Raw genomic sequence first — 25,492 nt, forward strand, 5'->3', positions numbered from 1 at the left:
TGAACACTCTTCTTCCATCATTTTTCTGACAGTGGTTAAAGAAATGGATTAAGAAGTGTGATGATGACAGTGAAACCTCCAATTGGATTGCAGCCAACACAAAGGTGAGAGCTTTTCTCCATTTTATATAGAGACTTTATACAGTCAGGTGAAAAGGACATCAATCTAATTCCTTGCACTAGGATTGCTTTTTCTGTTCCCTGTTAAGAGCAAGCCTTAAAATCCACAGTACACTCAAGTGCTCTTGTTTGAAGAGCGAACAGGTGTTAATGCCTGGAACCAGGTGAGTTTCTTCAAGTTCAGTGAAGGAGTTTCTTCAGGTTCAGTGAAGGAAAGTGCTTGGAAGAAACAGTTAATTGGAGACCCAAAGGAAGCTCAAGATTTAAGTCTTTGGGCTCCTGTCTGGCACCAGTGGCCTCCCTGAGCAGATCCATGGCTCATTCCATGTGTGGAACATGTTACCACCACCCGTGGCTCAGTTTGGCTGGCATCATTTACATCTGCCTTCAAATCCCTGGGATTGGCCTCCGGAGGAGCCTTCATTTCTGCTGGGCAGCATTCCAGGTGGAGACTGGCACAACAGCTGTCTGGGATTTCATTATGTAAAGCTCTTCCTTCTACTTAGCCCAACTTTGCCTGAAACTTTACCATTTGATCATTTTGGGGCAAATTAAAACCAAGATTGTCATGGTAACATGGACACAAAAGCAGCAGCTCCCATGGGGGTGAGGAGCAGGCCTGGGGCTCCCAGCTGAAGGAGGAAGGTGGGGAGGGAGTGAGGAAATGGCTGCTTTGTTTTCTTAGCTCTGTTGTGTAAGTGGTTAATGGCATGGTTTGCAGGCTGCCTGGTTTCCATCGAGCTGGAATGTTGTGTTATGGTGGCAGGGAAACCCCTGCTGGGCAGCTCCCATCAGCCTGGAGTGAGCCCTGCTTGGAGCTCACAGAGTCACCAGAGGGACTTTGCCTTTGTCTCAGTGTGTTCCAAAGTGGCTCTGGGGCTGAACCAGCTTTGTCTGGAGTTTGCTGAGCCTTCAGGGACTGCTCCTATTAAACCTGAGGAAGAGCAGCCAATAGCTTGGAAAAGGCAGAGTGTAAGCACTGCTGGCCTTGGGTCTCACATATTTGGGACAGTGGAACAGCAACAGCCCTGCTTTGCCTGTTAAAGCCCTCAGGAGGCTGATCTTGGGGTTCCCCATCTTCTACCTGCCCCTGCCTTGGGAATAAGAAGTTTTTTGGGGATGGGAAACACCCATCTGGAAGGTGGCATCTGGCACCAGCCCTGCTTCTTCACTGGTACCTTTGGTCTGGTGTGAGCAGCAGAGCTGCTGCTGTGGGACATCAGTGTCTAAGCTGCTTCCTCTAATACTGTCCCAGACATTCCTACATGGGAATACTTAGCCCAGGCTGCAACAGGGAGAAAAATTGCCATCAGGGTAATTACTCCAGACATTTGAGCAAGCCAACAGTGCTGGAGTCTTACAGCATCCATATCCATTGAATTAGCTGAAGGACAATAGGGCATTCCTCTCTCTGGGCTGATGCTGGATTCAATTGAGGGAAAAGTTGGCAGGAAGAGTACCACCCTCATGCTGATCCCTGCCTTGGGGAAGGTGGGAATCTCCAGCTTTGGCCTCTGGGATGTGTGTCCTGGGAGCTGTGCAGCCTCTGGAGAGCCAGGTCAGCCTGGCTGCGTCCAACTCCTGCCTCAGTTCCCTGCTGATCCCTGACCAGAGGCATGGAGAAGCCCAGGTGCTGTCTGGGTGTGGGGCTGTAGCAGTACACTGGGGTGGGAATTGTGCAGTTGGAGTGTGGATCCATCCCTCCTTTCTCTCTGTACTGTTCCTAACAGGAAAGCAGGGCAGCCGTGTTTGGTGAGGCACAGCTTGTGCCTGCACTGTTGGCTTCACAGCTTAAATTGTGTTGAACTTAATTTTGAAGAACCTAGAAAGGAATCAGGTACCATCAGATGCAGAAATCTCCATTATCACTGGGAACAGCTCTCCAAGGAACTCGGTTGTGACTACACGCTCCGTTGCTGTTTCTGGCTTTTGGAAAGCGCTTTCTGGAGCCATCCAGGCATGAATCCTGTCCCATGTGGGCTCCTCTCAGGGAAGGAGACTTCCTGTCATAACCAAGATGAAGGTGTAAAAGAGAAATACCGATCCTCTGGAATGTGGGCTTGAAATCTGGATAATCCTTTGCAACGGGAGAATGTGAGATACATTTGTTCCGGCTTGTCCTGGGAGATGGAGTTGGAAAGGAAGATTAGGCAATTGTGTGAGAGAACAGAAGAGTGAAACCCAGCTGAATTGGCTTCTGTTCCCAAACTGGAATGATGTGATGTGTTTTTTGATGAATTATGTAGAGTGGTCTGAATGAAAAACGAGGAGATTCGAGTAGTGAGTTCTGTGGTTTCTGATATGATTTTTTTATTCTTTTGCATTCATTTACTTGCACTTAGGAGACCTAAATTCCTTCTACTTCTACAAAAGATACAGCCCTTGCAGCAGAATGTGCTGGAGTAGATGGCTTTTTTCTTAAAATAAGCTACTTTCACATGAGTTCAGCTTAACTAGAGTAATTTAAAGTTGAGATAAGGCAATACAAGTTCTTTATCAAGCCTGTAATTCTCAGTCTTCTTGAGGAATGGTGTTGAATAGTCCAAGGATTTGCACATTTCTTCCTTTTTCAGTTTATTTGACAAACTTGGTTCTTCCTTTCTTGACTTAAACTCGGCAAGTTTCAGTTTAAGTATTGGTATTTGGGAATAAAGGAACCACAGAGATCCATTACTTTTGTCAAGTGGACATCCAAAGGAGTGAAAAATAGAGAAAACTTGGATTTGTGCATTTATTTTGTACTCTTAAGGTGTATCTGGAAGTGGTCTAAAAGGAGGAGGGGAAACCTGTATGGAACCTGAGTGTGATTTTAATCTCTGCTTCTTGGAATACCAAAGGGAAAAGAATAAAGCCAGTGAGGTGCTGGCCTTCACACAAGGCACTGCTTTTTATTGTGGAACTTTAATTGATGTTAATGAAAGTTGTTCATCTGGTACCAAAAAAGGCCCAGCCTTGCTTCTTTGGCTCCTGGCACATCCCCATCCTTCCCCCTTGCAGGTCAGACAGAGCATGAAGGGCTGATGGATAAACCAGGCACATTTTCTTCTCCAAAAAAACCCATTGGCTGTTTTTCTCTTGTGCATGAGATAAAATGGCATGAGCCCACATCTCTGCCTTTTCAGGTCCCTTTTTAATGGCTTAAAGTGCTCCCTTTGTACTTTCTGGAGATCCTGATGTGTGGGAATTCTGGCAGGACATGGAATCCTCCTGGGCACCAGCACCAAACTGTGCTCCCTCATTTCCCACCGCAGTGGAGCTGTGGTCTGTGTTTTTCTAAAAGTGCCCAAGTGCCATCTCCGTTTCTCAGACGAACTGGTGTTTCAAATCTGCTTTAAAAATTTTGCTCTATGACTAGTGTAGTGTTTGTGTTAGCCATAATGTTTTGGGTTTTGTTGAAATTCATTAAGAAACCCCTGTGGTTTTTGATGAGTCCTTATAGGATGGGTCAGGGGTGAAGGCATTGATGTGAATGTGGCTGTGGGGTGCTGATGTCTACCAGTTCCTCTGGGAGTTCTAGAAAGGACTAATCTCTTTCACTTGCCCTGAAATAAGAAACATGTTTCTGTTTAGCTTCCTGTTCATAAAAGAGCTGCTGAGGTTTATGGTGCTTTATGTGTGCATGGACTTTTACAACAAAATCAGGATTGTTCTCCTTTGCCAGGTTTGCCCAGGCTTTTGTTTCCAAGCCCAGTATGGAATTGTTTGAAGTGGAACAATGTTAATGAGGTCACTTCTGTGCTGTGCTGTGGCTGATAATGTGCACAATAATCTGCAGGTTTAGTAACTTGATTTGCTGCCTGTTGGGTTGTTGCATGGCTGTAATTCTCAGGGAGAGCTTCCTTCCCTATCCTCATTAATCTGTAAATCTCTCCCACTTGTTCTGTTGGTGACTTGAGTAGTTACTACTTCTTTTTCTGCTGGTGTCTTTAGTATGTGCTTTTCATGGCTTTAATTTTTATTAATACTCAACTTTTCACTTTTACACAGCTTTAGGGATCTGCACAGATACTGTGTCACCTCTTCCTTGTGCTTTGCTAGACAGGAGCATGAAGGTGTGGAAAGGATGACATTCCCTGTGAGAAAAGGGCTGGAATGAGATCCTAGAATCATGGAATGGTTTGAGTTGGAAGGACCTTAAATCAAGTTCCACCTCTGTCACCTTCCACTATCCCAGGGTGCTCCAAGCCCTGTCCAGCCTGGCCTTGGGCACTGCCAGGGATGGGACAGCCACAGCTGCTCTGGGCACCCTGTGCCAGGGGCTCCTGCCCTCACAGGGAAGAATTTCTTCCCAATATCCCATCCAGCCCCACCCTCTGGCAGTGGAAAACCATTCCCTCTCATCCAGAGTCCCTCTCCAGGCTCTCCTGGAGCCCTTTGAGGCACTGGAAGGGTCTTTTTGTCCTAGTTTGTATTCCAGAGCTCAAAGCCCTGAGCACTGTGGACACATTGGAAAGCTTGATCCCACCTCAAAGGCAGGAGGGCAGAATTTCCCTGCTCCTGGTGGAGCCTCACTGGGGTGATATGGCCCCAAATCCCTGTGCTGTGCATATGTGCTTGTGGCAGCTAGGCAGGTCACCTGAGGCCTGTTCTCCCTCTCTCACTGTAGGATTTTGCTCAGCAGGAGGGATCACAGCAGCTGTGCCTCCCACCAGTGAGGTCTGCACCTGATGGGAGATGAGTCTGGAAGAACTGCACAGCTCCACAGCCTCCTCTGGCTGTGCAGCCCAGGGTCATGGTGGGACAGGGCCACTGTCTGTACTTAGGGCCACCCTGGCTGATGAGCAGACTGAGCAGGGATCTGCACAGCTGGGTAGGACATTGCTGACATAAACCTACATTTGAGTCTTGGCTTGTTGGTGCAGGATTGGAAGAGGGAGGAAGGGAAATAGATGCTGCATTGAGTGCTCTGTTTGAAGGAGGGACCATTTTTGACTTTGAAGTTCACAGAACTGAAGTGACTAACTGGGAACAAGGTTCCCTGGTTGAGTATCCATCCTGTGGACAGTCCTAGGGAACATGTTGGTGTTGTGCCCTTGAGGGGACCAGCACAGGAGCTACTGTGCTTCATTTACTCTGTTTGTAGTACAGTTGCTGAGTCTGAAGAACAAACACAGGTGACTGGGAAAAAGGCAGGTCTGAAAAATCCCTCTTTTGTGCTTGGTTGCTGCTTGATCCCCTTGTGGTTTGATGTGCAAATTCTGTCTGTGACAATCCAAACTGGCAGACTCATATAAAATGCAGTAATAGTTGGGACACTCAGAGTGGGTGTGCAAGAACCCATTGGATTGTGTCTTATGTAGAAGTAACAGTTCTGGAGTGATTGTGCATGTTGGTTTCTTCCTTTGCTGAGAGTTTATCTGATTGCCATGGTAGGAGCTGTGTGCTTTGGTTAGAAAAGACATGCTCCAGACTGGGGAGGGGATTTCACATGCTTCTGACCCAAAAGCTGCAGCTGGTTTTACAGGTGTGTGTATCACTGGTTTGGATATGTTTGTTATTGTGTTATAGATAAAAACTGGCTCGTGCAGAAACTTCATGAAGGCTGGTGTGGTTGTGGGATGAGCTGGATGAGGAGCTGATTCAGCCTAAAATGGTTTTGGTTTTATTTATGCAGCTTTTTTCTTCTTGTATTTGCTGCTTTGTTGATTTGTTAATTTCCAAGCTCATGGAGATATTGGTGTTATATTCCCCAGATATTTCCCTGTGCAGAGCTGCCCTTTGAGATACTCACATTTGTCAAAAGCCTTACTCCTGAAAGGGAAAGCCCATGTGAGCTTTTATGGAAAAGTCTTCAGTGAGGGAAAAAAGGGACCTGATGGGAAACATGGAAACACCTCAGGAAGAGAAGTGTCTTTTTAGCTGACAGCAGCTTCTTTGAAGCACACTAGAGTCTTGCTGCATGTTTTCAGCTCCTTTCTGGATGGCGTGTTACAGCTGCAGGATTGGTAACAGCGTGATTCCGGCTTGGTCTCAGTCCCAGAGTGGAGCAGACACTCGGTGGTGAGGAAAGCCAAGTTCCTCATGCTTCCCAGGCTCTTAGAGACCACCCCTCTGCTGGGATTTTGGGGAAGGTCATGAAGTGACTCGCCCAGTGTCCCTCTGTGAGAGCAGCATAGATAAAATATGTTATTCCTTAAGTTTTTTTCTGTCTAACTGCTCCGGGTTTGGAAGTATTTTAAGGCCTGACTGAAGAGGATCTCGATGTCCAAAGGGAAGAATTAAATCATGTATTTCTCTTGACGTGCTCTGTCTGCCTGCTGTGGGAACCCTTCCAAGTTCCCCAGGCTGTTGGGGTCCCGTGCTTGCCCTGCTAACGGTGCTCTCTGTCCTGTGGACAGGAATGCCCGAAATGCCACGTCACCATCGAGAAGGACGGGGGCTGCAACCACATGGTCTGTCGGAACCAGAACTGCAAGGCGGAGTTCTGCTGGGTGTGTCTGGGCCCCTGGGAGCCCCACGGATCTGCCTGGTGAGTTCGGGAGCGCGCCTTGCTGGAAGGGCGAGGAGGTCGCGGTGCAAACGGCACGGATTTGGACTGAAATCTGTGGAATCGGTGTCCCTGTTACAGGTACAACTGTAATCGCTACAATGAGGATGATGCAAAGGCAGCAAGGGATGCACAGGAGGTGAGTCCATAACCTTTGGTGATGAGGGAGATCATCGGCCCTGTGCTGTGCTTTCTCTAAACCTACACATCTGCTCTGAAGGAGTTCACGGATTCGGGCACAAATCCAAAGGACAGTTAAGTCTTTTGACTTTTAAGATAGGGATGGCTTTGCCTGCTATGTGCTTGCTACCTTTGTACATCCAGAGCACACAAGTTGAACCATGCCCGTGGTGTTAGTTTTTTACAGCTGGTTTGTCAGTGTGAGGAAAATAAGATTAATGACTGTGTATTGAGTCATCTTCGTTCTCTTGTTTAGCACACGGTGCCTTTCCCCTGCTTTATAATCAACCTGAGATTGCCCTCTTAGCCCAAGCACAGTAATTAGAATTCCTTATTAGCAAAAGACCCCCCAACAAAACATCATCATCTTTCTTTTGTCATGACACTGGAAACATTTGAGTGCTTTACCTTGAGTCGAGAGGCTGAAATACAGAAGTGATGAGGCTGAAGCAGTGTGATTGTAATTGCTTCCATGGTTGGGAGTGAGGATGTCAGAGCTGTGCTGGGAAGTGCCCGGGGCGCTTCCCAGGGTTAGCGGGGCTGCGCGGAGCTGTCTGCCCAACACGACAGGAGAGAGGAGCCTCCTTTGGAAAGGAAGCTCATTCTCTGGATCAGGAAGAGCCTTGTGAAGGGTTTACTTCTCTTGCAGCCATTACTTTATTTTAACTATTTGTTTTCTTTCTCCCTAATGGGAATTAATGCAGCGATCCCGAGCAGCCCTGCAGAGGTACCTGTTCTACTGCAACCGCTACATGAACCACATGCAGAGCCTGCGCTTCGAGCACAAGCTCTATGCTCAGGTGAAGCAGAAGATGGAGGAGATGCAGCAGCACAACATGTCATGGATTGAGGTGCAGTTCCTGAAGAAAGCAGTCGACGTCCTCTGCCAGTGTCGTGCCACACTCATGTACACTTACGTCTTTGCCTTCTACCTCAAAAAGAATAATCAGTCCATTATCTTTGAGGTAGGAGAAAATGGGGTTGTGAGGAATTCAAATTGTAAAACTGAGGAAATAAGATTTAATGCTTGGAGGGCTCTAGTCCCCACTTTTACCCAAGTTAGTCTGGTTTAATTTTCTCTTGTGTCAAAGTTAGAGGTTCTCTGGGTATTGTGTAGGATGGTGTGTTAAAGGAGTCACAGAATCACAAAGCTATGGCTGCCCCATCCCTGGAGGTGTTCAAGGCCATGTTGAATGGGGGTTGGAGCAGCCTGGTCTAGTGAAAGGTGGCCCGTGGCAGTGATGGAACTGGATGAGTTTCAACGTCCATTTCCACCCAAAATCAATCTGGGATTCCATGATATCTAATCCTTTTTTATTTTGGTACTGATTCCAATTGCGCTGAAATAAAAATCTCCCCCTTTCCTTTACCTCCCTCAAACACTTTTTTTCTCTTATCTCTTTACAGAATAACCAAGCAGACTTAGAGAATGCTACAGAGGTGCTTTCTGGGTACCTGGAGCGAGATATATCCCAAGATTCGCTGCAAGACATAAAGCAGAAAGTACAGGATAAGTACAGGTTTGTGTTGGAATACTCCTTTCTCTCAAAACAGCCAAAGAGTGTTGCCATGCCCTGTGTCAGGTAGTGACCTGAGCACTTGCCAAGATACAGTTTCTCCAGAGCCACATCCTTGGGAAGCTGTTTGTTCTTGGCTTTGTGCCACCCATTGTGATCAGCCATTCCCTGGATCTCTGAGAGCAGCAGTGCTGTCCTGAGCCAGCCCCAAATCCTCCGGGTGAAGCCCTCAAGCAGATGCTGGCACTGTGGTTTTGTGTCCCAGCTCTCAGGGGAGGTGACAGCCTGTGGGGAGAGGCTCCCAGCTCTGCCTTCCATCTGCTCTGCAGAGCAGGAGCTGGAAGATTCAACCCCAGAATGGAAAAAATCCCATGTCCAGAAGCAATGGCTCTCAGTACACTGCTCTTCCTGCACAGAAGGAGCATGTGGGAATGGCCAGCACCAGACTGGGATCCACAGAGCCAGGGCCAAAGAACAAGGAGTGACTTTGTTATTCCAAGCTGCCAGCTTTGGCCTAGGATGAGCTGCCAGCAGAGAGCAATTGGCTCTTTTAATTGTCTGCTGGGTCCATTTGTGCAAAACGTGGGTGTAGGAAAGCTGTCCCTGAGGAAGAGGGATAGAGCAGCCTGCCCAGCTGGGAAGGGGAGCAGGGACTGGGGTCCAGGTGACACAGATGCCAGTGCTTTGTTCAGTCCCAGGAGAATCATTTCTGCACAGTGGAAAAGTACAAAGCTGAAAATGCGGATGAGTCACAGGATTAGGGCTTGCATTTCTGAGGCATTTTGCCAAAATCACTGAATTTGTTATGCCTGGTTTAGGGGGAAGAAAATATCCAAAGTAGGGTGAGCTGTAGGACTCAATGGACTTTGGGGCGTGGCAGGAGCTGTTAAGATTTGGTGGCTCATTCTGTACAACTTTGGCAGCACAGCTGGGGCTGGACAAGACTTTCCTGACCTTCTTTTTGGAGACATTTTGTAATTTACCCTTTAAGGCCACCATTAATTTGATATTTCAGATGAAGCTGCTTGTTTACTTCAGTCCTCTGAACCTGGATGCTTTTGTAGGGGTGAAATTACAACCTAATATAGCCTGAATCGCTTGGAAACAGTATCCCAAACCTGCCTTCACATTTCTGGGAAGAAAATACATCTGTCAAGCCCGTGCAGGTCCCTGATTAACCAGTTCAGTCATGTCTTAATCATGTCCTGCACGGTGCCCTTTGATGCAAGACTGGGAGCAGGATGTCATCAAGGTGGGTTTAAAGAGCTCTGGGAAGCTGCAGGAACTGCCCTCCAGGCTGGTTCAGTTTCAGCTGTTTGGATCTCTTTGCTTGCAAAGACATATCTAGAAAACAGGATTAAGCCCCCCACACCCATCCAGCAGAAAAATAACTAAAAGCAGAGACCACGTGTTTGCCATCACATGCTCCTGAAAATCAATGGGACTTTGTGCACAGGGGTTTCTCTTGACCAGCTGACAGCAGTGAGGGGAGCCACAGCTGCTCTGATGGATAAATCAGTCACTCTGATCAGGTCCTGAGCATTAGGTGAGGAATTGCTGCCAGTTGTCAGTGTGTTGGGATCAGGGACAGCTTCCCACTGGGAGGTTTCTCCTGAGGGATGTGTGACCCCTGCCAAACAAGCCAGGTTCCCAGCAGCCAGAACCTCTCAGATGTTTATTTAGAGTTTGCTCTTGGAACCTGAATTTGTTCAATGTTTCTGTCCTTTTTGTCTTCTAACACACCCAAAATTACATCCTTTGCTGTTCTGTGATATCCCTTTTCCTCAGGATCCTGGGAGGGCTCTTGGATCAGTTTTATGTGCAGCATTTTTCAGTCAGAGTAGGTGGGAATACTCCCTGGGTGTAGTGTCCCCCTGAGAGCCACATGTTGGGATGTGAGGTGAAACCTGCTCTCCAGCCAGACCAGTAACCCTTGGGACTGCTTCCATCTCCATCTAAAACTGTGTCAGTGCTCCTGAGGTTTTCATCCTGGACTGGTTTGGGTTGGAAGGGATCTTAAATATTGTTCTACCTCCTGCCATGGGCAGGGACACTTTGCACTAGACCAGGTGGCCCCATCCCACCTGGCCTTGAACACCTCCAGCCAGTTTTTTCCCCAGCTAACACATGGCTTTTTGTTATCCTGATGGGGCTTAGAGCAGGCAGCCGGCTGTGTTTGGGGAGAGCTCATCCCATTCCGTGTATCTCCACTAACCTGTGCTCTGACTTTTTCAAACCACAGCTGCTGCTTCCTCCTCCTCCAGTTATTCCTGAAGGTTTCTCAGCTGTAGAGGTTCTGGGGATACTTTGGCCTGAAAAACTCTGAATTTGCACACTGGTTTCCAGGCAGGGACCTGGAGCTGAGTGACTGGAGCAGCCAGTGTTAATTAGCACTGTTAGCAGGCTGTAAATACAAACTCCCTTCTTGGGAGATCACCTCTTTTGGAAGTGTCTTGGTTTGGAAAGCCAGGAGTCTGCGAAGGAAGGCAGGAGCCTCCCCTGAAATGGAGAATGTAAACACCCCCCCCCCCCGCCGAATTGCTATAAATTTTAAATTAAAGGGCTCTCAGGCAAAAAATATGGGAGCAAGAAATAAAGTTCTTTAATAGGGAAGAAAATAAAAGGATAAAATAAACAATGCAGTGAAGTAGAACAACACTGACAGAGTCAGATCACCACCTGACACCCTGTGGGTCAGGGTGTTGGCAGCAGTGCCATTGGAATTGTGGCTGCAGCCCTCCTGGAGTGTCCGGGGTGGTTCTGTTGGAGCAGGGATCCTGTAGGAAGGTGCAGTCTCTTCCTCTGAAAGTCCAGTGGAAGAGGCAGCTGCTGTTCCTGTGGGGAATCCAGAGGAGAAGCTGTGCTGGTGTTCAGAACCTCTGGATTATATCTGGGTAGCAATGCTTGGCTCCTCCCTCTGGGCTCACATCTCCCAATGGGATGCTGTAGTTCTTATCAGCCATGCAGTGACATTCTATAGCCTCTTATCAGCAGGTGTCTCCCTGGAGGGAGGGTTGATAGTGGAAGAGATAAGGAAGACTGCCCACTGAGCAGAAGCCAACTGCCATCCAGATGGCAAATAGAATAGAGTTTGCCTTGCAGTCTGGGACAGGATGTGAGGCATGCTGTAGGTTTGGATAGCTTGGTGCCAGGGCTATTGGAATAATACCAGTATAGCTGCATGGGATGTGCCTGAGCTTGTCTGGCCCTTGCTGCTTGACCAAAAAGGGGCAACTGTGGTGTTTTCACCTCAGAGACACTGCAGGTGAGCACGTGGATGCAAGTCAAGGCATGGAGGGGCGCTCTGGTGGCTCTGGGATGGAGCTTCCTCCCATGGAGGGGCTGTTCCTCAGGTTTCCCTCTGCTGGAGAAGCTTTAAGACAAAGGTGAAGGAAAGGAGTTGGTTCTGATGGAGGGTTTTTTGGATCCAGAGCTTTATTCTGGCCCAGCAACAGCTTCAACAGAACTCTCCAAACTGCATGGTTGCTGTTCCTTTTAACCCCGGGGAGAGGGGGAGGGAAGGAACACGGGGACCATCAACCAGGTACAGGAGGGAAGGTCTCAAAGGACACCTGGATGGCCCAATGTCCCCCAAGGGTAGAGAGCATCCTTTGACTCTGCCAATCACCCCACACCCTTCTGGAATGCCAGGACTGACAGACAGTGCTGGGCAGGGGTCAGGGATGGGAAAGGAGAGGTGACTGACACACCTGGCAGGGAATCACCATGGGAGGAACCGGGTTTCTGAGGTAAATCCTGAAATCACAAGGCAACAAGGGCTGCTCCATGATTCCTGACAGTGCCTTTTCCGTGCTGTCCCTGTCCCCTGCTGCTCCATGATTCCTGAGTGCCTTTTCCACGCTGTCCCTGTCCCTGCTGCTCCATGATTGCTGATGTGCATTCTCCACGCTGTCCCTGTCCCCTGCAGATACTGCGAGAGCCGGCGGAGGGTTTTGTTGCAGCACGTGCATGAAGGCTACGAGAAGGACCTGTGGGAGTACATCGAGGACTGAGCCCGGCCCCGCAGCAATGAACTCTGAACCCTTTCCCATCCTAGAGTGCTCATGCAATTCCAATAAAACCCACCCAGGGCGCTGCTCCGCCTCTTACACCGCTGGTCTGTAGTACCGGGATTCTGTTTTGTTAACAGAAAAATTAAGTAAATTATATTGTAATAAAAAAAAAGGTAGATAAACCATTGTACAACAGTATTCTAGGCGGCCAAGAGTGTGACAGACGCACTAAAAAACCCTCCAACTTTAACTTGTAACGTAGCTTCATCCTCCAAGCCGACTCCTTTTTCTTTTCTCTCTTTCTTTTCCTGTGTGTAGTACAGATGAAACTTAAACCAGTTTCTTGACACTGCTTTTCATGTCCAAACCAGCCATTTTAATGGACTTTGGTAAGGGGGGTGGCTCTCCCACCCCCCTCCTCCTCTCTGCCACCCAAATACATGGATGAATGTGGATTGGCTCATTGTAAAGAGGATTTTTGGGGAGGGAAGGAGGGGGGTACACAGCAAGGAAAAAAAACCCCAACCTTTGTATATGACTTTTAAAACAAAAAGAGGACAACACAGTATTTTTCAAAGTTGTATATAGCGCATATGCATGGACAAAGAGCAAGCGTGGCACGTGTTTGCATAATGTTTAATTACAAAAAAATATTTATTCTTTAAAAATCTTCAAGATTATGTCTATTTGCTGTGCATTTTCTTTCAGTTTGATTGTTTTGTTTGGTTTTGTTTTTTTTTTTTCCCTGGGCTGGGGTGGGGGAAGCGTGTGCTGGTGTAGTGAATATATCTATATATATATTTTTTTTTTTTCTTTTTGGAAGGCTTTTTCCAGAGCAGTTGGGTTTCTCCTCTTCCTGCAGTTCCTTTCTGTCCAGGGCCTCCCCCAGGTCTGTGTGTGTATCCATTGCTGGCGACGGACGCGGCCCCTCGCAGCTCCTGGAGCTCTGGTTCAGGATGCCTTGCCTTTTTCTTGGTTTATTTTTGGCCCCAGATCTATCTTTACCTGCCCAAATCCAGCTCTCTGTTCCCACTGGTGCACGCAGGACACGTGCTGTGATCCCAGAGGAGGCGTGTGAGTGCGTGTGTGTTTGTGTGTGTTTAGAGATTTGTTTTGGATCCCGAGGCAGGACACGGAGGGGTGTTTTGCACCACTTCTCCAAAGGCTTCCTGCGAGATTTCGGCTGTGGATCTCCTCTCCCTCCACCTTTCATCTGTCAAATGGACCCTTTCTTGCTGTTTTAATTTTCACTTCATTATAACGAGTCGTAACATGGAAAAGGAAAGCTGATGGAATTGTCTTTGTGTTTGTTTTGGGCTCAATCACTGGGCGTCCTGTCCTGGCAACTATTTAACACTCCATCTAGTGCAGTAGAAGCTGAAATCAGCGGAGTATTTTTCAATTAAAAGGGGAAAGAACTAATGAGTTTAGCTACTGAGTCCATTTTTATGATTTCTGTAACAAGAGCTATGTTAAAGTAAACAATTGGTGGTGGTTTTATTAAATTTACTCCTGTATAGGAATTCCTTCTGTGGTATTTTTCGCCAGGCAAGTGTCCTCCAAGCCTCCTGCCGCTCTGCCAGCTTCCAGGGGATGGAAGTTGTGAAGGGATCAGATGAAAAACGCAGATCCCAGGCAGGGCTGTAACACGGGATGCTGTTTCCAGCTGGCAGCGGGCTCACTTCGCCTCCCTCACCGCTCCTACCGACGTTCCACAGATGTGGTGTTGTCCCCGTATCCCTGCTTTTCCCTTTATTTGCCCTGGAAATCAGACGTGGTGTGGTTTTGTCCCTGTTTTTCCCTTTATTTGCCCTGGAGATCAGAGGCGAGGGAGTGCAGCCTCTTTCCCCGTGCTGTTCTGGTGCTGCTGGAGGGGTGGGATGGCGCAGGGCTGCGTGGAGCGGCCGTGCCCGTGTCCGTCCCTGCTATTCCCGCTGGGAATTCTCTGTCCATGCAGTGAAACACTTGGAAGCTGGGCTGGGCAGGGCAGGTACAAGCACAAAGGCGTTGGGTTTTCACTCCGCGTCCCCCGAAAGGAAAACGCCAGGGATGAGGGCACTGCCCCCAAAGGGAACCCGCTCTGTGGCGTCCTCAGTCCCCATGGCTGTGGGTAAACAGAGACAGTGACAAAGCCCTGTTCTGTGGGAGAACCTGCTGCAGCTCCTTTCCCCCGGGTTTCAGGCGCTCGCAGCGAACTACCATCCCCACAGACGCTGTGGGAATATAAAGGAAAATAAAATCCGCCATGCCAACCTCCCTCCCTGCTGCTGCTGTGGGGCGGGGAGGGAGCGGGGCCGCGGCCGCTCAGCGCTTCCCGGGCTATCCCTTCTCACTGGCGGCCCAATTTCCTTCTACACCGTGGAGTTCCGAATAAAACCTTCCAAAAGCCGGACATTTTTATTATTTCTGTGTTTTTTCGGGTGTTTTTCAGGTTAAACGGGGACCGGGATTGATGGGGGGGGGGGGGAAGAGTGTTCCCGCCGTGCCCCGCGCGCCATGGCCGCGCCGGAAGTGGCGGCGGTCGCCATGGCAACCCCGGCCCGCCGCGGCCATGGCGGAGCCTCAGGACGCCACGGTGAGGGGAGAGGGGAGAGAGGCACCAGGGCTGAGGTGGAGAGAGGGACGGGAGGGGACAGGGACGGGAGGGGACGTGAAGGGAAGTGAGGGGTGGCAGCGGGAAGTTCTTTTGAAGAGCGAGTTTTTAATCTGCACACTTGGTATGGAAAACGTGAGGGAACTTCAGCCTGTGCTGAGGTAATCAACGTTAATTATCGATTATTAGGTACTGGAACAGGGGAAAAGTCAAGGAGATGGGGAAAGGACTGCAGCACAAGGAGCGGCTGAGGAAGTTGGGGGTGTGCAGAGAAAAGGAGGCTCGGAGAGACCTCAGAGCCCCTGCCAGGGCATGAAGGGGCTCCAGGAAAGATGGAGAGGGACTGGGACAAGGGATGGAGGGATGGGACACAGAAAGTGGCTAAAAGGTGCAAAAGGGCAGGGTTAGATGGGATATTGGGAAGGAATTCCTGGCTGTGAGGGTGCTGAGGCCCTGGCACAGGGTGCCCACAGCAGCTGTGTCTGCCCTGGATCCCTGGCAGTGCCCAAGGCCAGGTTGGACAGGGCTTGGAGCAGCCTGAGACAGTGGAAGGTGTCCCTGCCCATGGCAGAGGACTGAACAAAATGATCTTTAAGATCCTTCCAACCCAAGCCATTCCATAATTGTTTAAGTTTTTGGGGTGGCGAGTGGTTGCTGTGGAGCCCCTCAGGGGTCAGTATCAGGCCTGGGTTGTTCAGTGTTCTTAGAAATTACCTGGACAAAAGGATGGGTAGAAAGTTACTCAGGTGAGGAGGAAATAGGAGAAACTCCAGGAAAGTCTTAGCAGAGTGAGAGGACTCAGAATGATGGGTGTGCAGATTAAAAAAATTGCAATATGTAAAAAAATGAGGTGATTGTGCTGGTTATTCCTGCTGAGGATGGAGTGCTCAGAGTTGGGTAAATCCGTGAAAATCCAGCTCAGTTTTTCACAATAGGAATCTGAAAAGTCATTAAAATTTTAGAAACTGTTAAGAAACAAAAAAGTAAATAGTAAAAGAAAAAAAAACAAACAAAAACAAAAGGAAGAGCCTTTCTTGGGTTATTTTTCATGTCTCAGCCTCTCTGATCTGCCCCATCTCCAGTAAAGAAAAAGATGCAACTAGAAAGTGTTCCCAAAACATTCCAAGGAACAAAGATTGTCTGAATCTCTGATTTTAAAAATTATTTATTAAGGAGAAGGAAGGTGACACAGGTGTATAAAATCCTGTGTTGTGTCTTCCCAAAAATCAGAAGGAAAAATAAAAATACTTTCCTGTGTAAGCCCATTTCTCTTCCATGAAGGTTTGATGGCTGATGTAAAGTAAGAAAATCATATAAAATTAATGTATTTTCCACAGACTGGGAGCTCTGGGCAGTGTTTGCTGGGGGAGGTTCCCTGCCCTCCATGTGATGCGACATCCCTGTGCTCACATCCTGTGCACTCGGATGATTCCCAGGAACAGCTCTGCCTAATTAACATCATAAATGTTTGATGATAAATGGCTTTGACTTATTTTCTCTGTGATCTCTAATTAGGTCCTTAAATGCTCCAGTATTGTTTTATTTTGCAAGGTAAAGATCACTTTGGGATGCAGGTGATCAGAAGTGACCCCACAACAGGGATGTGCTGCACAATGGGGGTGTTTATTTAATCAGAAATCTCTGCCTTGCTTGGCAGGGCAGAGTTTGTCCAGCAGCAATGCTGCTATTTTTATGCCCTCCTTTGGGATTTGCCAGTTGTCCTTTCTGATTATTTTCTGGAACAGAGCTTCAAGAACCCTTGCCTGGTCTATTTACTACTCCTGGTTTCTGTCTTTTCAGGTTTCTCCATCGCCAGCGGCTACAGAACCAACAAAACCCCGTCCTAAAAAAGGTTTGTTTGAAGATGTGATTGTGTTTCTTGGGCAGGTTGGTTTAAAGGTTTCTTCTGTAGTGTTTGCAGCTGTCTAGGAGGAAATAAATGTCCTCTGGGAAAAGGGGAGACTGTCTAGACTGTAATTTGCTGAGTACCAGTATTTTTCCAGGGTCTTTGTGAGCTCACTGCTGTTCCTGGCTGACTTGCCATAGCCACAGCCTGTATCATGTTTGCTTATAATCTGAGAGAGTGTTTATTTTATTGTGTACTTACTTGTGGGGCTGCTAATGAGTTTGATACTCATTTATCCTCTCAAATAGTAACAGGTTTGTTTTGGGTCTTCAGAATGATGTCTTGCTCTGGAAATAATTTTGGGAAGCAAACATTCCATCTTGTGGGGTTTTTTTATGTCACATGTTCCAATTTTTGAAGTAAAAGTGATATCTAATCAGGCAGGTTGTGAGTTTAATTATAGTTTATTTGCTTTTGCTTGTTTCTTTTTAATAATGAAAATGTGTTAATTCACTCAGTGCAAATTGTTGGTTTTGAAGTCTTGGTTGAATCTGAACTGGAACAGGTACAATTTCTGTTGTTGGTTCCAAATGTTTGACCAATTCCTGCTGTTTTTGAGGGATCTGGTAAATTCTTCAGCTTCTTCTTTTCTGCTTTCCCTCATTCCTGAGGCAGGATTTGTCCTGACACACACAAGGTGTTCCCTTCTCTGTGCACTGCTCCCCTTCCAGCCCAGCTGTGCTCACTGCAGAGCTTCTGTGCCTACCTGAGCTGAGCTTTTGGGGTGGTTTTTGATAGATTCTCCTTTCTTGAGTGCACAATTCAGACTTTAATTAGGAATATTTCCTCCCAGTGCCAGAAGCATTCCTCTTTTTGCCTTGCCTTTGCATTCAGGGACCCTCACTGGTGAGCACAGCCCTTTGGCCATTTTCTGCCCTGTCAGAGTATTCCTGATGGGGAATGGGATGGAGCCTGCCTTGGGATGATGCTGGTAGTAAAGAGGAGTTTGACTGGCAGCTGGGCACTGCAATGTCATTCTGCAATGACAGACTGGGTTCTTTGTCCTGCATGAAGGCCTTGGGAAGCTGGAAAAACCCCTTTGCTTTTGGGGAGCTCAGGCCAACCTTGCATAATCCCAATTCCTTTAGAATTCCAGCCCTTGAGCAGAGTGTGGATGTCCTGGAGATGGGGCTTGGCTCAGCACAAGCCCAGGCCTCTTTGGGAGCTTGCCCAGAGCTGAGAAGATGGCTGCTGCTTCAGGCCTGCAGGAAAGTAAAAATAACTCCCAAATTTACTTTTATCTTGACCCTCAACTCTTTCAGAGCAATGATTGCTCTAAAATGACTCTAAATTGGTTACTTTGAGGCAATTAGTCTGACTTCCATGGAGGCACTGATGGGCTCCCTGGTGAGCTATTTCATCTCTATCCTTTCCTATAAAGGTTATGACTCCCATCTCCTCCTCCATAACCCCCACCCTGCTCTGCCTCCTTGTGCAATCCCATTTATCCCAATGCCTCTGGATCTCCCTTTTACACTGACACAACCCTTGACTCCAAGTAAACCAGGATGATTTTTTAAAAAATCCTGTAGCCCGTGACTTTTGTAATTCTCTTTTCTGTCCTTTAAGGTAAATTGAGGCACCTCCAGGCCTGGCACACCTCGGGTCGCTCTGACTGAAATGCCTTCAAAGCCTTTGGGCTTTGCCATTTAATATTTGACTTCAGTGCAGCTGGGAAAGCTGATTTGAGCTGCCTGATCGTTAATCTCTGGGAAATGAGGGCAGCAAAAAGATTTGTACGTGGAGTGATGTAACAGTGTCCTCTGTGTGTGGGTGGGGGACTGGGGGCATGAAAAAGAGGAGGAGGGAGAACGAAAGGATGTTGGATATTTTTTGGTGGAATTTGGCAGGAAAGAGCAGCATCTATTTCCCATGACAGCTGTGGTTTTTTTAATAGAATATTTGTAGAACATCTTAATTAAATATTTCATCCCATTTTAGTTTGGCTGAGGAGAATTATGATAAACTTTAGGAGCCAGGCTACATCAGCGCTGTTTGAACAGAAAAGTGCTGCTAAACTTATTTTAAACTGGCATTTTAAACATTGAATGGCCACTTTCTGTTACAGCAAATTGCCATTTTATATTTGCATTGTGTTTTCAAGCAGGATAAAGCTTTAGTGTCAGTGTTTTCTGTGAAATGCAGAGACCATATGAACAGTTTGGTGTGGGTAAAATTCCTGCCCAAATAGAGCAATAATGGATGATGTGGTTGCACACAGGTGTAGCAGAGTGGGACCAAGCCATTAACCATCCCAGTGCTGCATTCAACCTGTCCAGCTTGTCTGTCTTTGTACTGGGCAGGAGTGAGGCATTAAATGTGTGTTTCTGAAAATGGAGTCTCAAATTTGCCAAAAATCATTGGAATGACAAAATACACACCTGAGGTTTGTAGCTTTAACAGAAGGCCACGTTTTCAGCAATGCAGGTTTGATACACTGAACCTGAATTTTGGAGCTTCCCCTCACTGTTCCTTGTTTTCCACTGGATATATTGAATCTGAATTTTGGAGCTTCCCCTCACTGTTCCTTGTTTTCCATTGGATATATTGAACCTGAATTTTGTAGCTTCCCCTCACTGTTCCTTGCTTTCCATTGGATATATTGAATCTGAATTTTGTAGCTTCCCCTCACTGTTCCTTTCTTTCCATTGGATATATTGAATCTGAATTTTGGAGCTTCCCCTCACTGTTCCTTGTTTTCCACTGGATATATTGAATCTGAATTGAGGAGCTTCTCCTCACTATTTCCTGCTTTCCACTGGATATATTGAACCTGAATTTTGTAGCTTTCCCCTCACCGTTCCTTGCTTCCCACTGGATATATTGAACCTGAATTGAGGAGCTTCCCCTCCCTCTTCTTGCTTTCCTCCCATGATCCTGCCTGTGAGCCAAGAAAAGGTGGAACCTACAAGCAGAGTTTGTTTAGCAGCTGCATTGTTTGGCTCTTAGAAGGATAATGTTGAGTTTGGAGGTGGAATTTGTTCATGGAGTAGCTGATCCATCATGTGTGGCTGCCAAAGCCCTAAAGTTGGGATTTGGGAGGGTCTGGCCTGTGGGCAGGCCAGCCCTGAGGGAAGAGGATGAGTGTTCAGCAGGGTTCTGGAGCAGATGGGGTTGGTGGAATCAGGTCTGAAATCTCTCCATGCAATCATCTGAATTAACAGCATGGTGGAGGTGACTCCCTCCAAGTATCAGTGGCCACCTTTGGTGACAATTGTCCCTCAGCAGCTGACACAGGAGTGGCATTCATTATTTTGTCCTTTATCCCCTGTTGGGAGAGCTGCTCCCAAAATCAGTTCCCTTTGTAGCTCCATCCATAACTCTCCCTCTGTTGATCCCCAAGCAACTGAGGGTGGAATAAATAAATTCAAGCTCTGCTCCTTGAAGGGATAAGGAGTTAATGTCAGTGTGCTGAGGTGGGGTTTTAATCTTTCTCTTGCATTCTAAATTAATCAGATATTTTCCTATATGCTTTGCTGGTTTGAAATTGAGATAGGCTGTCTCCCATCTTCTCACTTTCTTTTTCCCACACAGGCAAATCAAATAATTTTATAGGATCTGATGGTACTGGAGTGGGGAATTGCTTTTACCAGCTTGTATTGTTGATTTTTATGGAACATAACTCAAATTTATTTCCCTTTATTGTGGAAAAAATGTTTAGAAAGTAAGTTCTGAGCTCGTGTTTATCTAATAACAGTTCAGAGGTTAATGGGACAATTTTAAATGCATTTGGATTTCTACACGAATATGAGACCTCAGACTTTCTGAGATGCACTGATGGTGTTTTAATGACAAGGTAGAATCCTAAACATGTACACAGTATAATAAACTCACTGAAGCAAAATTGATTTTGCTTGAATCACTGGGAAGAACTTGTCCTAAAAATCCATTAATCTGTCAAGAATGAGAATTCTGAATTGTCATCAACCAGCTCTACACTTACGACAGGAAGGGTCAGGTAAATAATTTTCAAAATGAAAACCCTGTAAAACTATTAGCAGACATCAAGTGTTCTCCTGGGCCTGGGCATTGGGGTATTTTTTGGGGTATGTTTTTTCTAGGGTTTGAAGGAAGGATTTATCTGTGACCTTTGGCAAAGTGCTCTGGCTTTTGTTGCTTTCCATTTATCAACCACAAGCTTGGCCTAATATCCAGTGACAGGTTTTGGATGCTGCAGGCTTTTGGTTAACAAAACATTTGGAGACATGAAATGAAAAGTATCATATAAATGGATATATTACAATGCACTGCTTGGCCTGTTGGGTGGTGGCTCTGGTTAGGAGGTGCCAATAAACAATCTCAAAATGTGGCTGTTAATAATGCTAATAAATAATAATTCAATAAATAATAATAAATAATGCTCAGATTATGCAGAAAGAGGTAAGTGGCTTTTGATGAGCTGTCCTGTCTCTCTCTGGGTGGCTCCTGCTTGTGCAGATGAACCAGTGGGGATCCCTCCTGCTCCTGCAGATGTTCTGAGGGATTCTGTGAGTATTTAATCTGAAGAGCAGGAACTCTCCACCCCGTGGAGTTGATTCCATGCACTTGCAGTGCTGATCATTTCTGAATTTCTGGTACAGTTTCTTAAATCAATATAAATCCATTCTTTGAGCTGGCTTCAAAGCTGCCTTTGAACTTGTAAGAGTGAGGCTGCCTGAGAAATCCAGATAAAAACAACCCCCTTGAGTTAAATTAATTAATACTTCTAAGTGTGTCAGAAAGAAAAGGCCTTAGTGGGAATGTCATGGTCGGAGGGAGCCAATCCAGCCCTTATCTGTCCATACCCATTCCCTTCCATTTGGCCACATGCAAGCCAAGATCTTTTAGTCCATTTGAACCCCCAACCTTGTGGGAAGAAATTGGTTCCTAAATAAGCTAGATTAGTTGGTAATTACATCATTGTTTTATGTAAGAGACTTGGGTACTTCCAGTGAGTGCAGTGTGTGATGCTCAGGATCTGATGCAGCTGCTAGTTTTGAGTAGTGAGATTAAAAAATGGATTATCATTTCTGGGTAATTAAATTCTATAATATCCTTCACTTCATCCTCTTCTCCCCAGAACAACAGCCCAGTAATCCCTGCACTGCAAAGAACTGGTAATATTTAAATTGGAATGTGCTAGCACAGCTCTGCCCTCTTGTGTGTGTATATTAATATCTATGCTGAGAGGAGCAGGGAATCCTTTGCAGGCAGCACAGCAGGGAACATTTTAGAGGCAATTTTTAGAACAGGTAAATTCATTTTTGAAGCTTCTTTGAAAGTCCTTGGTGCCAGGCAAGTGTCTTCTGATTTTGAAGCCAGCTGCTGCCTATTGCTTCACACCACAACAGAAACCTTCAGCTGCAGTTTGTTGGCATGCTGCATACAGATAAAATAGCATCTCCTGGTGGGAATTTAAAAATAATTCTGTAAAAATAGCAAGTGACAAATTTAGGAAGGGTGGGATTCATCTCTCTGCACTGAGACGTCTCTGATGCAGAGCAAGTCTCAGCAGATCACCCGTGTTCCATGTGTAGTCAGTGCAAAGGGCATCTGTGCCATTCCCTGACCTCATCCCACCTGTGCTGGGATGAATCCATCCCTTCCTAAGGATGCCTCTTCCTTGGAGACCAAGGCAACTCACTCATATCTTCATTTTCAGACACTTAAAGGAGATGCAGCTCACTCAAGAGTCAGAATTCCCAATGTCTGTGCAGCTGGAATTTGGGCATTTGAGTCTTTGGTGACAGAATCACCTGTTACACTTAGCCCAGCTCTGCAACAGCATCTGTGGCACAGGAATGACAGGACATGTTGAGCAAGGAGCAGCTCACTGAAGGTTTTTTGAATAAAAAATATCTCCATTCACTCCTTGCAGGGCTTGTCCCCTTCACTGCCAGCGCTTCCAGATGCATTACACACACTGCAAGTCCTGGGATTTTGTCACTGGTTTATTCATAATTCTCAATAATTTCATCCCCTGCCTGACTGTGATTCATTTTTATACTTCTAATTAGAAGGAGGCAGGGTGTGCTTCTGTGGCTGTGTAATTAAAGACTGTATCATTAGCACATTTGAGCAGTAGGGAAGAGTGAAGGTGCACAGCAAATGCTCATCCTGGGGTAGGCTGGGATTTCCCCCCTGGAAAACTTCATCTTGAGGCAATGAGGCTGGAAGAACTCAAAGTATAGGGTCTTGTGTAGGGAGTATTGAAATGTTTGCAAGACCAGCTTCTGTATTTTTTTGTGTAAATATATCTATGTTCTTATAATATTCCTTCAATGTAACATTCTTTGGCAGTGGATGAAGTGAGGACAGGTTCTAGGTGCTATTCCTTATGGAATGGGAAATTTCAAAGACTGATGTGGCTGGATTCTGGTCCTCTCCATGCTGGAATTTTATTTTGCTTTCTAAAGGAAAAGCTTTTCTTACAAATGCCTTACAACTATTTTAGTTTCAATTTTCATGTAAAATACCTCATGCTGTAGACAGAAAAAGACTAAGCATAGGAATTAAAGCCAGAGGAGGGATTAGAACTGGAAATCCCCAAACTACTTTGCTCCTGATGCTGGAATTAATGAGAAGCTGGTTATTTTGGGAATGCCTGCAGCCACTTTGTGGGGGAAATTTCTCTCATGCCAGTGTTGCTGTGGGAGGAGGTGGTGAGGAGCCAGCAGTATCTCAGACCACCTGTGCTGTTCATGAGGGATTTTATTGCCATGCCTTTGCCATGGTGTGCTCAGCTCCCCAAACCTGGGAACACACACCCAGAGAGGGCTCAGAGTGCACCTTGTCTACAAGAGCACAAGGCAGCAAGCAGGACATGGTTTAAACAGAGGAGAGTTGGGGTGTCAGGCCAGGACTTGGATCCTTGAGTATCTCCAGGTGTGGTGTCTGCATCCTCAGGGACTTGAGAACTGCCATATAAAGTAGCCTGGTTTTTGGTTTTTCCCCCTGTTTTTTGGTTTTCCTCTGTTCTGAGCACATCTCTGCTCAGCAGTCAGCACTGATGGTCAGAATTGGCTTGTGAAGAGCAAACAGACTTTCAATTCTCATTTTTCAGAAAAACCATGCTTTTTCAAATTTCTTTTTAAAGGTATTTGTTACTAAACCTCTCTCCAGTGTTGTTTGAATCAAATTTTAGACTTGAATTGAGCATTATCAGGCTTGATATAAACTTTTTATGGAGTGATGATCAGGATCATGTACTTGTGTTAAAGATGTGTGCAAATCTCATCCCCCCCAGATGGACTCAGGACTGCCCAGTGATATCTCAGCAGCTCCTGCTGCTATCAGAGATTTCCCAGTGACCAAACTGGTTCTGCCCTGGGATCCTCACTGTTACTGGGAGGTCCGGGGGGATGACAAGTGTGTGTTTATTTACAGATCATCCCACTTCACCTTCAGGTTGAACTTGAGCAGCATGTAGTAGAACACAATTAAATAAATCAATTCTATTTATATGGCAAGTTAATTGAATAATCAGGGTATTAATTTCATAAAGGAAACCATCTTTCTTTGGAGTAACTCAGAACTGTAAATGTCTTAAATCAGAAAAAAACCCACAAATCTTGAGTAAGCAACTCAATGAGATTTATGCAGTGCATAGTAGCAAGAGAGAATGCCCCTTCTTCCCCATGCCCTGGAGCATAAATCAGATTTAAGATACAATGTTGAAGTCTTTCATCTATCCCTGGCTAATTTTCCTGCAGGGGGAGGTGGAGAGTCAGAAATGTTGCTTTTTTTTATTGTTTAAACCGCTGTTTTGCAGGCTCCTTCCATCTTTCCCTGCACCTCGTGGAGCTATTAAACCGTGGGAGGCAGCTCCGGGGATGAGTTACAGCTCCAGCCAGCACCGGGCTCTGTGTGATGAGTTTTATTAACCCCAGCTGACTGTAAATAACCTGCAGCCACACAGCTTTAGGGCTTGATTTAAAGGTGCTCCAGCAACAACTTGCAAACAGGAAAACACAGGGAAAAGGGATTAAACAGAGAATTGCTGCAGTGTAAAGCTGGTCCTTTTTTTCTTGTTGTTTATATCCATTTTAGAGGGATTTGTGCATACAGACACCTCTATTCTCACATATATTCCCTCACACGTGGTGAGTGAAATACAGCTCGTAGAGCCTCTTCTGAGTGCTGGGATTTGGGGTTATTTTTCATTATTACTGAGTTTTGAATACATTAACAGCTCCATTTTCAAACTCCAAGGATGGATCTGGGCGTAGGAAGAGCAATGTTCCTGTGCTAGTTTTCTTTCAAAGCTCTAATGTATTTATACTGCCACAGTCTCAGTAAGAGTCTGAGGAAGGAAGAGGATTTCTTGTCAAATTTGGCTCTGCTAGAAATTTGTAGGATGCTCTTCTCACACCGAGGCAGTCTGTTAGTTTTAAATCTTGATAAGAAGATTGATATTAGAGCTTACAAATGCTTTCTCTCCATTATCATACCTTGTTTCAGAAAATCCAATTCCCTGCAGAGCTGTTGGAGTGTGTGCCCTTTATTTTATTGTAATTTTTGCCCAGAAGATGCTCATTCCCTCCCTGACACTGGATTTCCAAATGGGAGTGGAATTTCTGGCGTTGGCAGCTTGTGGAGCTCAAGGCAAAAAGGAGACAGCACAGATGGGCTCATCCTCCCTGTCCATGTTTATTTAAATGGATAGGAGAGCACAGAGCTGTGTTTGGGCTCTAACCAC

The 25,492-nt window shown here is 46.3% G+C and overlaps 2 protein-coding genes across 2 annotated transcripts in view; both read left to right on the forward strand.

Moving 5' to 3' along the window:
• ARIH1 (ariadne RBR E3 ubiquitin protein ligase 1) overlaps nt 1-13,839 on the forward strand; it is a 51,661-nt gene extending 37,822 nt beyond the window's left edge. Inside the window, exons 9-14 of the mRNA XM_058811178.1 lie at nt 33-104; nt 6,458-6,588; nt 6,688-6,745; nt 7,491-7,751; nt 8,194-8,306; nt 12,232-13,839. Coding sequence (XP_058667161.1) covers nt 33-104; nt 6,458-6,588; nt 6,688-6,745; nt 7,491-7,751; nt 8,194-8,306; nt 12,232-12,316 — 720 coding nt within the window. The 3' untranslated portion in view covers nt 12,317-13,839. The remainder of the gene's footprint in view (nt 1-32; nt 105-6,457; nt 6,589-6,687; nt 6,746-7,490; nt 7,752-8,193; nt 8,307-12,231) is intronic.
• A 2,762-nt stretch (nt 13,840-16,601) lies between these two features.
• Nucleotides 16,602-25,492, forward strand: part of BBS4 (Bardet-Biedl syndrome 4) — a 35,716-nt gene continuing 26,825 nt past the window's right edge. The window contains exon 1 of the mRNA XM_058811232.1: nt 16,602-16,761. Within this exon, the coding sequence (XP_058667215.1) occupies nt 16,602-16,761 (160 nt within the window). The remainder of the gene's footprint in view (nt 16,762-25,492) is intronic.

The sequence above is a fragment of the Ammospiza caudacuta genome, chromosome 10 (assembly GCF_027887145.1).
Source record: "Ammospiza caudacuta isolate bAmmCau1 chromosome 10, bAmmCau1.pri, whole genome shotgun sequence".
NCBI lineage: Eukaryota > Metazoa > Chordata > Aves > Passeriformes > Passerellidae > Ammospiza > Ammospiza caudacuta.